The following is a 16,941-nucleotide window of genomic DNA, read 5'->3' as shown; positions in this document are numbered from 1 at the left end:
AGGGAATAATGGTTCCAAGGAATGATGGTTTCAGGGAATGATTGTCCCAGGGAAAAATGGTTCCAAGGAGTGATGATCTCAGGGAATGGTGGCCCCAAGGAGTGATGGTTCCAAGGAATGGTGGCCCCAGGGAATAATGGTCCCAAGGAATTATGGTTTCAGGGAAAAATGGTTCCAAGGAATTCTGATCCCAGGGAAAGATGGTCCCAGGGAATGATGGTTCCAAGGAATGATGGTTCCAAGGAATGATGGTTCCAGGGAATGATGGTTCCAAGGAGTGATGGCCCCAGGGCATGATGATCTCAGGGCATGATGGCCCCAAGGAACGATGGTCCTAAGGAATGATGGTTCCAGGGAAAAATGGTTCCAAGGAATTCTGATCCCAGGGAATAATGGTTCCAAGGAATGATGGTTTCAGGGAATGATTGTCCTGGGGAATGATGGCCCCAAGGAGTGATGGTTCCAAGGAATGGTGGTCTCAGGGAACAGTGGTTCCAAGGAATTCTGGTCCCAGGGAATGGTGATCTCAGGGAATGATGGTCCCAGGGAATGATGGAATTCTCACTGGAAAAAATGTCTTTTTTCTACTGGGATGAAACCTTTCCCACTGCACCCTGTCCCCACTGCTCCTTGTCTTCTCCATGGAAGGGAGACCCTCCCCCCTCTTTGTATCCATCCTTTAAGGACTGGGAAACCCCAATGAGGTTCCACCTGAGCCTTCTCTTCTCATGGAATCATGGAATGGAGTCCCAGGAGGGTTTGGGTTGGAAAGGACCTTAAAGATCTTCCCACTTCATCCCCAGCCATGGGCAGGGACACCTCCCACTATCCCAGGCTGCTCCAAGCCCCGTCCAACCTGGCCCGGAACATTCCAGATCCATGAGGATCATTTATTCCAAGTGCCTGAGCACTTCGGGACTGACCAAACCTTACATCAGATCCAGGGAATTATCCAAAACCATCTGACACACTTCCAGGCTTGGGGCATCCATCATCTTTTGGAATATTCCAGAGTTGGATCATCCTTTTGGTAAAGAAATAATTCCTAATGTTGAGCCTGAGCCACCCCTGGTGCAGCTTTGAGCCATTCCCATGCTGGAATGCTGTGCCAGTCCTACCACAGGATCCCAGGGAGAAGAGCTCAGCACTTCCCTCCTCAGGAAGGTGCAGAATTCACCCCTCATCCTCCTTTTCTCCAAACAACTCCAGGACCTTCAGCCTCTTCCAGGTTTTCCAGCTGTTTCTCTGGCCTTGTTGCCCTCTGGATGCATTTAAGGATCTGAACATCCTTTTAAAAATTTTCTTTCCCAATTCCTGCATCTTCTGCCCTGATCCTCCAGTGAATTTTTCCAGGATGGCGCTCACCGAGGCCACTCAGACAGAAATTACATCGTTGAGATTTAATTAATAAACTCCTTATTATCCCACCAGGAAGTGTCATCCCCACTCCTCAATTTTCCTGGCTGCAATTCCTTGCTCCTGCTCCCTGGAGGTGAACAGGGAGCACATTCCTGCTGCCTGCCAGGTGCAGCGTGGCTCGTGGGAATACTGAGCCTTTCCTTTTGGGTCACTCAATATCAACATTCCCTGTTTGTTCAGATTATCTCTGTTAAATAAACCTTGGCCTAATTATCCGTTGGGAATCACGCTGGGTTAGGAAAACCTAAAATAATCAAAGATTGGGAAGAAGGCATCGAAAATCAAATTGGAAGAGAAATGATTTGGTTGTGAAAGTGTGAATAAGTGAAATTAAATGTCAGATCCGTTTTTTTGGGGGAAGTTTGATTTCCAGACATGGCTGGCATTTGGCTCCTATAGCCAGGGTGGAGGGATCAGCTTAGCCAGGGATTGGCAGCATCCCAGGAGGAAAAACTGGCAGGATCCAGCGGGTTCTGTGCCTGTGGTTGGCTTGGGCTGGTTTTCCACAGGCTCCCCTGCTCCTGTGCCTGGGAACGGGAGGGATTTTGGCTGTGGGCACATGGAACTGCTGAGGTGACATTTGCTGTTCCGGGGCTGCCTGAGGGAGCCTGGAATTCCTCGTGGTGGGAAGAGGAAGGGAGGGAGGTCTGAGGTGAAGCTTCAGGCTCTGCAGCCTTCAGCGTCTGAGGGAAGCTTTCCCATCCTGGTGGCTTCCTCTCCTGGGTTGGTTTTCCCAGCCATTCCCTGAGGAGGTGGCTCCGCAGGGAAGTATTCCTGAGTTTTTCCCTGCAGACAAGGAGCGCTGTGAGGAGCTCAGGAAGGCCCTGTGCACTGCCCATGAGAAGTTCTGCTTCTGGCCAGACAGCCCCTGCCCAGGTTGGTGCCTCGGATTCCTGCAGGATCCAGCGTTATTCCCATTTTTTCCCCCTCCTTTCTGTTGTTATTCCTGTCATCACACTCTCCTTTTCCCTGTGGGAATGATGAAACACAACAGGAAATTAATGTCCCTGAGCAGCCTCAGCAAATAAAAGCCCCAGGGCTGTATCCAGCTCTTCCTAGCCTTTGGATGCCTCTGGAACAGTTAAAGCGGTTTTTGGGTTGTAACTGGGAGGGGACGGGGGAGGTTGGATGTCATGGAATGCTCAGAGAGGGGTAGATCCTAACTTTGAAACTGTGCTGCTTGGGAATGCTGTGAAGGGAAGAGGCTGTGCTGAACTTTTCCTTTAAAAGCTAAAAAAAAATTATGGAATTGTTGGGATTGGAAGGGACCTCAGAGCCCCTCCAGTGCCACCCCTGCCATGGGCAGGGACACCTCCCACTGTGCCAGGTTGCTCCAAGCCCCAATGTCCAGCCTGGCCTTGGACACTTCCAGGGATCCAGGGGCAGCCCCAGCTGCTCTGGGAATTCCATCCCAGCCCCTCCCCACCCTCCCAGCCAGCAATTCCTTCCCAAGATCCCATCTAAACTTTCCCTCCTTCTGCTTAAGGTCATTCCCTCGTATCCTGTCACTACGTTTGTGTGGGCACCCTGGCTGGGCTCGTGTCCCCCCTTTCCCTGTGGGATAAGGAGGGCTTGGGAAGGCTGAGCACAGCTTTTCCTCTCACCAGATCGCTTTGCCAGGCTGCTGGTGGATGAGCCCAGAGTCCTTCTCCAGGACTTCCTGGATCGCTTCCAGAGCTTGTGTCAGCTGGAGCTGCAGCTGCCCTCCCTCAGACCGGAAGACCTGAAAAACATGGTGAGTTCCCTCCTGCTCCCAAAATCTGGAGCATTCCAGGCTCCGGTGATGATCCCAGGCGCACCCAAAATCAGGAATTTCAGCTTCTGTGTGTGAGGGATCTGCTCCCACCTTGTTTTTTCCCTTGGACATTCCCCATGTGATGGTTCCACCATGGAAACATGTAAAAAAGGAGTTTGGAATGGCTCATCAGCTGGGAAGTGGGCTGTAGTGTCTGCTTCCCACTCTGGACCTTTCCCGGTGTCCAGGATTCTCTGTGGTGCCTGGGAGAAGTGATTTGGGATCCCACAGACTCCTTTGGGAGCTCCAAGCACTCCATGAGGAGTGGCAGCCCACAGATTGCTCCTTTAGCTGGGATGCCACACGACTGGAGACGGGAATGTGGGATGCCAGAGGCTGCCCTGGACCAGAGGTGTGGGCAGAGCCCTGGGAAGGTGAAGGAGCCCGAGGAGGCTCCTTAGGCAGGAGGGAAAAGCAGGAACAGCCGGGAACAAGTGTGGAATTGCCTCCCTGTTGGAACCTGTCCTGGCCCTGCCCTGCTCCAGCCAAGTCTGGCTCATTGGATACTCTCTTGGCAGGGAACAGATGGCTCTGGGCAGCCAGGAGCCATGTGGGATCCAGGGAATCTTCATCCATTCAGCACAGCCACAGGGGTGTTTTAGGGCTGGCTGAGCTCGGAAACCACCGGAGACTCCCAAAACCACGGCAGAAATGGGACCTGCTCCACTGCTTGGGGGAGCAGATGGTGCCTGGGCAGATTTCATGGAATGGGGAGCCAGAGGGAAGGAGGAAACCATTGCTCTGAGTGACTTTTCCCTGTTAACCAGAGCTGAGCGTGCCAGATGATGCAATTCCAGGGGGTGGAAAAGGGATTTTTCTCCATGTGGGACACGATTTGGGAGTAAAACCAGTGCATTTTATCCCTGTGCTCGCAGTCCCTGACAGAGGAAAGGATCACTCGGCTCCTCCAGCTCATCGGGGAGGAGCTGGAGCACAAAGGAACAGAGGGAGAGAAGCCTCCCGGGAAGTTTTCCACGGAAATCCTGCAGGTGCACGTTCCCGCCTGTATCCTGGCGCTGTGTGGCTGGACCTGCAGGTGGGCAGGGCTGCAGGGATGGGCCTGGAATGTCCCTCACACTCTGGGCTTGCCATGAAAGCTGTTGGAGGCTTGAGGAACGTGGAATGTTCCTCCTGGGCAATGTTCAGTATCCCCTATTTCACTATTTTTGTGTTTTCCCTCTTTTCCATGATGCTCCCACTTCCCTCATTTCACTGTTTTCCTGTTTTCCCTCTTTTTCACCATGCTTCTGCCTACCTTATTTTATTTCCCCATTTTCCCCTCTTTTTCACTCTGATCCTGCTTCCCTTATTTAACTATTTGCACACTTTTCCACTACATTTCTGCTTCCCTTTTTTCACCATTTTCCTATTTTCCCTCTTTTTTCCCCTCTGTTCCTGCTTCCTGGCAAGGCAAAATGCAATTGAGCCAGTTTAAATCAACATCATGGATTGGCTTTAATGGACTTCTTTCTCTGACTTTTCCAAGCCCAGGCTTATCCCTGATGACCTCTCCTGACTTTCCCCATCCCTGGAAGTCTGTCCAAAGCCATGTTGGATGTGGCTTGGAGCAGCCTGGGATAGTGGGAGGTGTCCCTGCGCATGAGGGGTTGGAATGAGAGGATCTTTATGTCCCTGCCAACCCATCCCAGGATTCCATGAGGATTCCATGAGGATTCCATGACTTGGCTCTGTCCCCACAGTGCTGCCTCCGGCTCCGTGAACCTCTCTGTGATCACCTGCTCGCGCTGCATGAGGAAGGTGGGGCTGTGGGGCTTCCACCAGCTGGAATCTGCAGCTCCAGAGCCAGATTCCTGCGGCTCCAGCAGCACCACCCCGGCTGCTCCCGAGCGCTTCCCGCCCGTTCCCACATCCCCACGCAGGATGCTCACACGGAGCCAGGATCCGGGATCTGAGCAGGTACATCCTGGCATCGCTGGGCGGTGCAGGGACACCTGGCCAACTCCCAGGTGCTCCGAATCCCGGGCTGCCCTCATCCACATCCAATGGACACATGCTTGTGGTGGGAAGAGCTCCTGTGGGATGGCTGAGGAGGATTGGAGCCGGACAGGGCCCCCTTGGTGACCAGAGGAGCTCCATTAATTCCATGTTTTTCCCCCCAACAGCACGAGAAGAGCCCATCCCCAGCTGTGTCCCGCCCACGGGTTTGGGATTCTCCCAACTCCATCGACCGGGGCGAGTTGGATGGGACCAGCCCCACTCTGAGGAGCCGCCCTGTGACCCGGAGCATGGGACAGGGGGACAGCGTGGAAGTGCCATCCAGCCCTGTGCGCAGGGCCAAGCGGGCACGGCTCTGCTCTTCCAGCAGCTCGGTGAGTGATGGGGGCACAGGGATGCAGGCAGGGTGCTCCTGAGCCGGGGATTTGGTGGTGTCCCCCTAGCTGGCTCAGGGCTGGGGTTTGGGCACGGAGAGGTTTTCTTGGAGTCTGTTTAAACCATCCCATCGTTGTGTCCCTTCTCTGTCACCTCCTCACTTCCCAGGACGCTTCCCTGAGGAGCTTCTTTCACCCCAGCTCTCAGCACCGCGATTGGTGTCCCTGGGTCAACACCGGGGAGGGAGAGGAATCCCTGGAAGATACTGCATCCCAGATGGAGAAGGAGCCTGGGAAGGCTGAGCCAGGCTGGGAAGTGGTGCTGAAGAAGCTCCTTGGCATCCGAAAATGTGACACAGTGCCTGAGGCAGAGCCAGTGGTGAGCATCCCAAACCGGAATGCTGCTTGCCCAGGCAGCAAAATTTTGGGCTGGATGGGCTTTGTTTGGGCTAGACACAATCCCAGCCAGGTGACAAGGACCAAACTGCAGAGGCTGAGCTTCCCCTCCGGCATTCCCACAGCCAGGCTCCATCCCATGCCAGGCTGGGATGCTCGGGGGCTGCTATAAATAACAGCCATTCCCAAGCGCCTCGGCACTGCTCGAGATCCGGTTTCATTCCATGTCCCCAGAGCTCCTCTCTGCAGCCATCCTGATTCCTGGCTCCAGGTTCTTGGATTGCCAGGTTTGCCGAGCCAGGGGAACAGAGCTGAGGCCACAACTCCCTCCCCAAGTGGCTGTGGAGCAGCTGCTGCCTCCCTGGATCTCATTATCCACTTGGATTCCTCCTGCCAGCTCCTTCCTGCTTTGCTTGGAGCTCAGAGGAGCAGTGGAGCATTCCTGCTTCAGGATTTGTCCTGGATTTCGTGTGATTTGTGTCCCCAACAGGTCCCTTGTAGTGGAAGGTGTTCCTGCCCACGGCAGGGGGTTGGAACTGAGTGATCTTGAAGGTCCCTTCCAACCCAACCCATTCCATGATTCCGTGATTCTGGCTCTGCCTTGTGCCAGGAAAGCTCCAGACAGTCCAGTGGGACCAGTCACAAGTCAGAGGCACCAGACCCAGCTGGAGCAGGGGATGGTTGGAGTCCCTTCCTGCTTTTTGGGGTCCTTTCCTGCTTGTTGGAGTCCCTTCCTGCTTCTTGAGAGTCCCTTCTTGCTTGTAGTCTCCTTGTTTTCCCCTCCAGCTGGCAAATGGGGATCATGAAGATCAGGAACAAACTGCTGTCCTGGCAGCCAGCTGGGATATTTTGGATGGTTTTTTGCTGCAGTTTCTCCTCGTGCCCTTTGCCACTGGCAGTTGCAGGTCCTGTTCCAGTGCTTTGACCTCTGGATGTTGCTTTGTTCTGTCTCTTCCAGAGTCTCTCGGAGAAGTCCTGCAAGGTGTTCCGCATTTTCCGGCAGTGGGAGAGCATGAATTCCTCCTGAGCAGGCCACTGCCTCTGGAAACCAGCACAGGGCATCAGGAGAGATCCAACCTCTCTGTCGTTCCTGCAGCAGCTCCGTGCCCTGGGAAGGGGATCCGAGGAAGCTCCACGCCAAACAGAGCCCTGGCCACGCTGGGATCCCCTTCCCTGACTGCCTTCCTGAAGCCCCTGCCTTCACAAACTGCTGCTGTGTCCCTCAGCTCTGAGGGCTGGAGCTGGGATGTGCCACGGGCGCGTGGGGTGACGAGGGGACACTGTCACCTCTGAGGTGTCCGTGGTGTCCGGCCGTGTCCCGCCGCCGGCAGCGCACGGAAGTGACGCCAGGTGGGAATAAACATTTCATTTTTATTGTTTTGCTTTTTCCTTCCTGCTGGTGTGGTGCTTTTTCCCAAGGCAGGAGGAGCTCGGGAGCTGGTGTAGCTCCTGTATCCCTTGGGGTTCTTGTTCTTGTGGGATCAACGTCTGGCTGCCTCCCTGTTTCCCACTCGACATCTTCTTGTCTTGTTTGCCTGTTGTGGGTGTTTTTCCATTGCCTCAATCCCTGGCCACTGCTGGTGGCCAGTTTGGGGGAATAAATCCCCCAGGTTGGAGGCTAGGACGCAGCCAAAAGCTGGGAAGAGTTTCCATGGCTTGGGCTGCTGGGAAGGGAGCGGTCTCCGTGGAAGGGAGAGAAGAAGCCAAGAGAGGAGACAGTGCTGTCATTTCCGACCTTGAGGATGTTGGGGAAGGGGCTTTGGGAAGGGCTGAGATTCCACAGACAGCCCTGCACAGTTGGATCTCCTCACTCCAGGTCTGTGGATATGGGTGGAGGCACAGGGATATGTCTTTTATTTTTTTTTTTTTGAGGAAAGGAGCTCCTGCCTCGCTTTCCCCAGCCCCGGCTTCGAGGTTTCATCCTGCCTCATTCCCTTGGAGAAATTTTCTGGCCATGCTGTGCCTGGAAATGCAGGGGCTGCCTTGGTCAGGGCTGATCCGAGCTCTCCCTGAGCCCCAAAAACTTGGGGGTGCACCAGCCCACCTGGGGGCTTCTCCTGGGATCCACTGTTCTGGGATAGGTGTATCCCTCTTGGGCAGGAATCCCATGGGAAGCAGCAGGACCTGAGTTTGGGTGAATTCCCTTCTCTTCCTAAGGGGATTCTAATTAAAAGGGCCTTAACGAGGGGCTGCTTCACCCCCATGGCCCTGCTGGGCTTGGAGTTGGAGTGAAGATGGGGATACCCCTGATCCAGAGGGGTGAGGATGGGCTGGGAAGTGCCTGGGATGGGCAAGGAAGAGCCCCTTTTGCAGCTGCCTGGACCTACAGATCCCTCTGTTCCCCACAGTTCCCCGTGGTTTCCCCATTCCTTACATCTCCCTGCAACTCTGGCTCCCGACAGCTTCCCCATTCCCAGTGATTTCCAGCAGCTCCCCATGGCTCCCCCTATTCCCTACATTCACTCTCCATGGATTCCGATGCCCTTCTTGCTCCCCCCATCTCCCTTTTGCTCCATGATCAGGGAACCACCCTGCAAATCATGGGATGCACCCATTCCAGGGAGGATGATTCCAGGGTGGGAAAGGCCAGCCACAACCCCTGCATCCCAATTTCCAGACCCAGGAGGGCTCAGAGGGTCCCCAAAATTCCCTCTGCACTCGTATCCCGAGGTCTGGGTGCTGGCCTTAAGGCATTCCAAAAAGGAACGGCATGCTGTTGTAGTCCCTAAAAGCCTGGAATAATCCCTGTTGCAAAATTGGTGTTTCACAGATGGAATACCAGCATACCAGGAAATTATGGTAAAATCCTTATTCTCCCTGTCCAGTTCTCCCAGTTGCTTGGAGCCAGTCAGGGAATATTGTGGCCTGGGAAATACAGGACTCTCTATCCCAAATTTTCCAGCTGCTCTGCTCAAATATAACCCTGTCCCCCTCCCAAATTCCCCCTTGGAATGTGGGGAGTGGATTTGAGTCCCCTCTGGTGGTGTCACCTCCTGCCCCTGCCAGACTCAGGGCTTGTTGGGGCATTAAATGGAGGAACTTTTTGGGATTCTTTGGCTGTGTCTCCTCCCCATGTGGGGAGGAAGCACCGGGGCAAATTTATGGGATGATGCTGGGGTCAGGAATGCGGGGTGTGGAGGTTCCACACCGGAATCCCATCAGCTTGGGAGACACCCATTAGTGCTGTCATCATCCAGGTGGGTAAACTGAGGCACCGGGAAATGCTTTGCCGGTGTCACACCGGAAATCCGGAATGGTGACTCCTGCTGTCGGGCCTGGCCAGCCGCCACATTCCCGCTTGGATTGAACGGGATTGCCATGGGTGCACTCCGTAGTCTGTGGGGTGATTCCCTGAGCCTGGGGAGGTCAGGCAAAGTGGAGATGGGGCAGCAAGTGCGGGGCATCAAAATCCATGGGGGACAGGGGTAGCGCAGGGAATAACGGGAAACCATTGGCCCTGACATGGGTGCACCTCATTTTTTATGAGGTGGTTCTTTGGGCATGGTGGGAACAGACAAAGTGGGAAGGGGGAATAAGGGGAGTGTCAGAATCTATTGGGAATGGGGGAGACCCAAGGAATACGGGGAGCCGTGGGGAATTACGGGAAACATTGGACAGGGAGGAACTGGAGATCTGCGGCCCCAGCGGGGCCTCGAACCCCCGGCCCCTCCATCACTCCCCGCTCCACCTACCCCCCTCAGAACTACAACTCCCGGCGTGCCTCGGGGCCGGCGGTGCGTTGCGGGTGCGGCCAATGGGAGTGCTGCGGGGCGGTGACGTCACCGCAGGTGACGTCAGGGGTCCAGAGAGAGGCTGGGGCAGAGGCGGCCGGAGCGGCTGAGGGAGCGCGAGCGGCGCGGGGGGGCCCTGTCGGCGACAGCGGCGACAGGAGCGGCGACAGCGACAGCGGCGGGTCCCAGCGCCTCGCAGCCCGGCGCTCCCCCGCTCCCCTCGGTGCCGGGCGGCCCCGGCCCGCGGCGGCGGCGCTGACAGCCCGCCCGGAGCCCCGGGGGCGGCCGCGGCCACCATGTCGTCCCCCAGCCCGGGCAAGAGGCGGATGGACACCGACGTGGTCAAGCTGTATCCTTGCCGTGCCCCCCCCCCGGGCCCCCGGGGGAGGGGGGGTCCCTCCTCCCCCCTCCCCCCCCCAGGTCCGGGCCTGGGGCGGGGCGGGAGGGCGGGGGGCACCGGGGACCCCCGCCGGGGTCGCCCCCCAAACCCCCCATTCGCACCCCCTCGGCCTCTCCCCGGAGCTGGGGGTTGGATCTGCCCCCCCACCCCCACCAGGGGAGGCCTAACCCCGCTTCTGCTGTATTTTGGGGGGTTTATCCCCCTCTGTGGCTTGACAGACAGCCCTGGGGGTGTCCCTGCAGACCCCCCCTTGGTGATGCTCCCCCAATCTGGGTGCCCCGCACCCCCTCTTGCCTGCCCTGGGGAGGGTGAGGAAGGGGAGAGCAGTTCCAGCAGCCACAGCCCAAAGAAAGGCTTTTGTGGGGTTTATTATTATTATTTATTCCCCCATTTCACCCCGCGGTTCACGAAGCTTCTGTTGCCGGCTGAGGGATTTAATTTTTTGGGGAGGACGGCGGGAGGGGTCCCTCGGGGTCTGGTTCAGCAGACCCAGGGGTGGGTGAAGGGCATCAGGGCCTGAGCCCGTCTCCCAAGAGGTTTATGTAACCTTCCAGGTTTAGTTAGGCTTTATTACTTTTTATTTTTCCCCTTCTTCCTTGATAGATCTGTTTATATTTTTCCTCCTTGTTTTTATTCCTGGCCCTTTACGGGGCGGTGAATCCCTTTTTCTCTCTGTCTGGAGAGTGGGTGGCGTTGAAATATACCATTGGGAATTCGGTTCTAGGATTGTTTTATTAATAGTTTTTGTTTACAAGGTGGCGGTGTGAGCCGGGAAAGGGTAGGAATGACAAGAGTGGATGAAATGTTTTTTGGATCTGTCGCCTGAACGTGCCCGACCTCAGCAGGACTCGGGGCTGGTGGCTCTGCCGTGGTGGTGTCGAGGGGTCGAGAAACGGGTCTGATTTAGTTCCCAGAGAGAGATAAACAAACTTATCTGGATTTGGTGGTGTTTTTTTGGAAGGGGGGGGTGTAGGGAGGAGCAGCAGCAGCGCTCCTGTTTGTGGCTTATCGAAGGAAACTTGTGTTTGACGTTCGCCCTGCGCCTTTCTCCCCACAAAGCTGCTCTTGGTGTATTTTTCGCCCTGTTTTTAAGCAAATAGGAAATGAGTCCTGATGGTGCTCGAATCGGAGCTATTTTTATCCAGGGGTTTAAAGTTACACACATGTCAGACTCCGCCAATTGCGATCGATGCTTAATCGCACCGGGAGGAGGGTCGGGAATTCCAGCTGTTTAGTGAGGGGGGGAAAACCTTTCTTAGGGATACCCTGGAAAGAGCTCTGGGCCAGAGAGGGGCCGAGGCCCAACCTGATCGGCTGCTGCTCTGTTTCCCTTTCCCCTCCCCCTCTCTTCTCCTTTTTTTCCCCTTTTTTGTTCGGTTCCTCGCCGACATCTCCAGCGATCGCAGCATTTTGGAGGACAAAGAGCAGGTTTTCCCTGTGAAGTGGCTTTGCTGTGTGTTTCTAGGAGCTGGGTAGGTAGAAAGCCCCGAATATCTGGGATTCCTCTCGGTGCTGGGGAGTTTCTGCTCTGCTCTTTCTGACCCCTGACAAAAGGAACCCCGAAGGTTTTTCCAAAAGCGAAGCCGTTGTTGTCGGCGCCGCCGTCCCTGTTTTCCAAGGGGTGAGGGTTAGAGCAGTCGGTCTCCTGCGGACAACAAACTTAGGAAGTTGGATGTGTCAGATGACTCCTCACCACTCCTCCCTCCCTCGCTCCCTCCCTCCCTCCCTCCCTCCCTCCCTCCCCAGCCTTTTTTGTTTGTCTGCCTGACTTGCCCGGGGTGAGCAGCTCACTAGGCCCCGGCTCCCGAGACGCTTCCCTGGGGAATCTCCCCCTCTGGAAGCTGATCTGAAATCAGGGTTTCCTTTGAGACATGGCAGCGAGGAGGGTCTTGGTGGTGGCCAGAGGAGAAGGGATTCGTCTGAAGGAATGTGCTTGAAGGCAGCTCCTCCCGGGGCTTTGAGGGTTTTGTTGCTGTGTAGGGTTTTTGTTTGGGGTTTTTTCCCCCATTTTGCTGCCATTTTCATTACAGTTTCCCTTTTCATCCCCTTTCCACGTCTCCAACAGAGAATAATAGTATGGATTTATGGCCTGCCAAGGGCTACCTTTCCCAGTAGGGAGGGGGCACCGAGCAGAGTGAATAACACTCCTGCCTTCTCCTGCTCTGGCAGGTTTAGGAGCCGAGCGAGGTCTTTTTATGATTCCTATTTTCAATCCTAACACGTCCGTGTCCTTTTGTGGATGCCTCTTTGTGAGGAGGGAAGGGGAGAGGTGGCTGCTCTCCGTGGGGCTGCAGGGAGGGCAGAGCTCTGCGTGAATGTGTGGAACTGATGTTTAATAATCTCCTGGACAAGGATGTGCTCAAACTCCCCGTCACTCATTGTCTCCCTCCGGATGGGGTTTGTAGTGCTGAGGCTGGGAAAAGAGAGCCATAATCCCTCCTTCCCCTTTTGGGGGGCTCCAGCCAAAGTTTCCTGGGTAACCTGGTGACCCCTCAGAGTAGAGGTTTTTCAGGAAGGCTCTGTGCTCCTCAAAACACCTCCAGACCCGCTCGCCAGCGGCCTGGAAGCACAGGGTTATCCCACCGGCAAGCACCCAAACTCTAGGCCAGGCCTCTCCAGGTAGCTCCCACCCCGGGGACGGCAGAATGGGGGCTCCCCTTTGTGGTTCCCCGCAGTTTTGGGGCGAGTGCTGGCCTCGGAGCCGTGTTTGCAGGGAAAAGGCCTCGAGCTCTCACAACTCCGCGGATTGGCTGCTCTGTTACTACCCGGAAACCGGGCCCGGGGCAGAGCAAGGCTGCAGCTGATGGGGTGCCCCAGCCAGGGTGTTTACACCCTTGGGGGGACCCACCCCGGCACCCCCATCCCCCAGCAAACCACGGGGCAGTTTCCCGTTCCAAGCCGGGGTTTATTGTTCCGTGGCCGCTCCGCTCGCAGCTTCCCCTTGGCCGGGAGTTTATTTAGTGCTGATTTATTTTCCTCCTTTTGTGGATAAATGCTGCTGGCTGGGTTGTAGTCCCCGAGCTCTATTTTTAAGCGTCAGAGCTGGAAAAGGGAAGTGTCACCCTGTTTTGTGCCTGAAAGGAATTATAAATAGTGGCCAGCTTTGTTTGAATCTCCCTGTGCTGCCCAGTTTGCAGAGCCGGGGGTTTGGGAGGTGCATCGGGAGCGTAATTCACGGAGCGTTGCACTCCCTGCTAATTTTAGGCTCGTCCTGAGTCAAGGAGAATAAAAGTACAAAGCTCCTTAGTTTACCTGCGGAGCATTTTGTAATCTCAAAACTCCCCCCCGTGTTTGCTCCGTCGAGGCAAAGGGTAGGACAGAGTTTACATTTGGGATAAATTCCTTTTTCTGGTCGTTATAGGCTTACACCGCACTTATCATCCCACTTGAACACCTTCCAAGAGTGGCGTTGAGCAATCGTGGGGTCACGTGGCTTTGTTCTCTTTGGCCTGTCCCCAGGGAAGAGCGTGTGCACTGGAATGTCTTGTTTTGGTAGGGTTTGGTGGGGCTTTGTCGTTCTCTTGGGGTTTTGTTTTATTTTTGCTTTGTTTTAAAGGATGGATATTTCTGGAAACTTTTAATGTAAATTTTCAAATGTCATGCTACATTTCTTTCTGCTCCACTTCTGGGGCTCTGTTTTAATGAGGTCTCCAGGGATGAGGGGAATCGTGTGGTGATGTTTTAAAATGCACAAAGACGTGGCAGCAGCCCCTTCCCAGAACTGGGAGAGCCCCCCTTTTTCCCAGAAATGCTGGCACAGGTGGTGGCTTATAAATCAAATCCAGGTAAACGTGGCTCAGGAGGTGGTGCCTGTCATTAGGAGAACTTGAAATCCACAAATCTCTGCCCAAACCAAACCAGCTGGAGGAAAAATAAATAATCCTTTTTGCCTAAATGACAACGTCCAAGGGTATCATCTTGCTGCTTTTAGAGCGGGATTCGATGTCTTTGCTAGTGGCTCGATGATTTTTTTCCCAAAAAATTGGCTGGAGCTGGAAGTTCACTCTCCCTTTGTTGCCTCGTCTGTTGGATTGGGGAGGATTTGGGAGCTGGGGCTCCTCCAGCAGACCTGAAAGCCAAGTGCACCTGTTTAATCATGGAACTGCCACGGTCATGGAGATGAAACTGGGAAATATGGATTTGGTTGGGGCTGCTTGGAGCAGAGCGCCTGTTGGAGCCTGACATCCCAGCCCTGCTTAAAATAAGGAAAGAAAAGCATTTGTATCACTCTGCTTTGGGATGATTTCAACTCTTCCCCCATCTCATTCCCCAGACTCGGAACAGGGATTTTGGTATTCTGAGTAGTCTGGCAGGATGATGCTTCCCAGTTGCCGAGTTCTGAAGTGGCATTAGAGCCCTAAATGCTGATGAAACAAATTCTAGAGGCCTTTTCTTTGTTGTAACAGTTTAAAAACTCCAAAAGTCAACGTGGGATTTTGGGAGAACAAATGCCTTGCCTGTAAAATGGAGTCCCCGTTCTCCCCTCCGCTGGGTCCAGGAGTTTTCCAGTGCCAGCTGTTTTCCCTGGCTTTCCTAGGGAAACTGTGCTTGGATTTGTAGTAGGGGATTGTTTTTAAGTGTCATCACGACTATCTTACGATCCCAGTGAGCTTTTGGAAACATCTCCCGGAGTGACTCCCACGTGCTTGACATTCTCAGCAGCAGGAGCCGATAATGGGAGCTCGGAGCACGGCTCCCAGTCCTGCAGACCCTGTCAGGTGCCAATATTTTGGATTAAGCAGGAGATGCCCCTTGATGAGGCCCTGCATTGTTTCATTTGCCAGGGAAAAATCACATTTAATCTTCATGGAAGATGTTTTGCCCTGTTTCTGGTCATCGTCGTGCACTGCCATTAAATGATGGTTGGTTTTTTTAATGTTTTGAGGTTTTTTTAATAAATTTCTCCTTCAAACTCACCCTTCATTCCTGTCCTACCCTGTGCCTACCTGTTGTTCCTGGAGCAGGTGGAAGAGACAGTCTGGAAGCTGAGGGAGTAAATCCTGGAAGGTGCCGAGTGCCTCCTTGGGAGCTCACACCTGGATCACTCCAGGAGCTCATTCCTTGGAGGCTCCAGGTTTGCTTTCTCCGTGGGAATGCCAGCACAAGGGGGTGATACCTGAGGATGGAGGCCATTCCCAAAGGGACAACTCCCTGCACAGGCTGTTACATCTTGGATCCCTGCCCTGTGTCCTGGGGAAAGCAAAAGCAAAGGAGTGCTTAAATTGAAAGTCTGGGTAGACTTTTTCCCAATTTATTTCCATGGGTTTTTTTTCCTAAATTGAAAATCTTGATAGACTTTTTCCCCTCTTTGTTTTCTTCTTTTTTTCCCCCCTAAATTTAAAGTCTTGATAGACATTTCCCCCTCTTTGTTTCCTTGGGGTCTATTCCTAAATTTAAAATTTTGATAGACTTTTTCCCTGTTTGTTTTCTTGGGTTTTTTTTTCCCCTTCCATCAAGGCAAAGCAGCAGGAATGGGGCTGTTGGGAAGAGAAGGGGCCTCTGGAAGCACCCCAGTGCTGGGTGCAGTGTCACTGAGTGTTCTCAGCACCTGTTGGTGCTTGGTGCCCTTCTTAAACCGTGATTTAATTGGAGCCATACCCGGGATAAACACATAACAGGTTGTTGTTAAGGAGGGAGAGAGCCCACAGTTAAAGTGACAGGCTCCCACATGGAGCAGATTCTGAGCCAAATTCTTCCTGGTTTTATGGTCTGCTTAAGTCAGAGGTGATCCCACGCTGAGGCAGAGGTGCTCAGAATGAAGTCCTGGACTTCATTCCAGCAGCAAAAATGCTGAATAACGTCTCTTTTTTTTTTTTCCTTTTTTTTTAAAATATGAAATGGGAATTATAGATGTGGGTGTGTGTATCAGAGCTCAGCACTTCATTGTGTGTCTTATTGTGTGCATTCAGCTTCCCTCCTTTCACTCCCTCCATTTCCCTGTGGATTTTGTCCATGTATTTCTGGAATAATGAACATAGAGCCCTGCTCTTTGTTTTTCCTCACCAAAATAGAGCTCGCGTGACTGAAGGATCATCCGACCTTGTCATCTCTGGTTTCTACTGGGTCATGCAGCCCATGTGGATTCCAGCAGGAGCCTGTGGATGAGCTGCCCTGGCTGTTGGATGGGATGGATCTCCCAGCACATCCCAGGGAAATGGGCTGAGTTGGTTTCGTTGCTGGCAGAACTGTGCCGTTCTCGCTTTTCTTTTCCCTGCTTTTTTTTTTTATTCCTTTTTTTTCCCCTGCTTGGGGTGCTGAGAGCTGTCTGTGCCCTGGTGTGGATACACCTGGAATGCTGGTTGTTGTGGAGGAGTGCAGGGATTCATTCACCCATCACCCAGGCAGTCTTTTCCCAGGCTTTTCCCTCTGCTGTCCCCCCTCATCCCATTGCCTTTATGACCACTCACCTCTAACTGCTGCCTCCTCATCTTCAGTCTCCATCTTTTCCCAGCTCCTTAGCCTCCCTAAGGATCTGTCCGAGATTGAGGGTGGATTTAATCTCTTGGAAAACAGTGATTTTGCTGCTTCTTGCTCTTGTGTATCCAATAATGATTGGGTTGGTTCTGGATTCAGGACTTGGCCTCTATTTTATTTTGCAGCTTCCAAGAGCCATCCTCTAATCTTAAATCATTTCACTGATTCCCTGGAGCAAATTGATTCAGCCTTCCAGGAGAAGCCAAATCACTCCCAGCCCTTTTCCTTGGCGTGAGGGCTTGCAGATCAGTGGAGGGGTGGATCCGTGTGGGTCATTTGTAAACTGAGCTGGTGGTCTGTCAGCTCTAATCCCTTTAAACTGGGAATTACAGAGCAGGGCTGGATATCCTGCATGATCCACATCCAGGAGGTGATGGAGACTCCCAGATATTTGTG

General features: G+C 53.8%; 2 protein-coding genes across 3 annotated transcripts in view; both read left to right on the top strand.

Moving 5' to 3' along the window:
* The window catches only part of ZC3HC1 (zinc finger C3HC-type containing 1), an 11,120-nt gene extending 3,806 nt beyond the window's left edge, over window positions 1-7,314 (top strand). Inside the window, exons 4-10 of one of the 2 annotated variants that reach the window (XM_042051629.1) lie at window positions 2,212-2,295; window positions 3,027-3,154; window positions 4,090-4,250; window positions 4,915-5,131; window positions 5,335-5,544; window positions 5,714-5,923; window positions 6,899-7,314. In XM_042051629.1, coding sequence (XP_041907563.1) covers window positions 2,212-2,295; window positions 3,027-3,154; window positions 4,090-4,250; window positions 4,915-5,131; window positions 5,335-5,544; window positions 5,714-5,923; window positions 6,899-6,967 — 1,079 coding nt within the window. In that variant the 3' untranslated portion in view covers window positions 6,968-7,314. The remainder of the gene's footprint in view (window positions 1-2,211; window positions 2,296-3,026; window positions 3,155-4,089; window positions 4,251-4,914; window positions 5,132-5,334; window positions 5,545-5,713; window positions 5,924-6,898) is intronic. The other variant, XM_042051639.1, reaches the window with a different exon arrangement.
* A 2,441-nt stretch (window positions 7,315-9,755) lies between these two features.
* UBE2H (ubiquitin conjugating enzyme E2 H) overlaps window positions 9,756-16,941 on the top strand; it is a 43,485-nt gene continuing 36,299 nt past the window's right edge. Inside the window, exon 1 of the mRNA XM_042051661.1 lies at window positions 9,756-10,020. Coding sequence (XP_041907595.1) covers window positions 9,968-10,020 — 53 coding nt within the window. The 5' untranslated portion in view covers window positions 9,756-9,967. The remainder of the gene's footprint in view (window positions 10,021-16,941) is intronic.

This window comes from Corvus kubaryi, unplaced genomic scaffold (assembly GCF_017639235.1).
Source record: "Corvus kubaryi isolate FWS band 111438036 unplaced genomic scaffold, C.kubaryi_AGA036_p1.0 135, whole genome shotgun sequence".
Classification (NCBI taxonomy): Eukaryota; Metazoa; Chordata; class Aves; order Passeriformes; family Corvidae; genus Corvus; species Corvus kubaryi.
The sequence above is the reverse complement of the archived record's forward strand: the minus strand, read 5'-3'. Positions and strand labels throughout refer to the sequence as shown.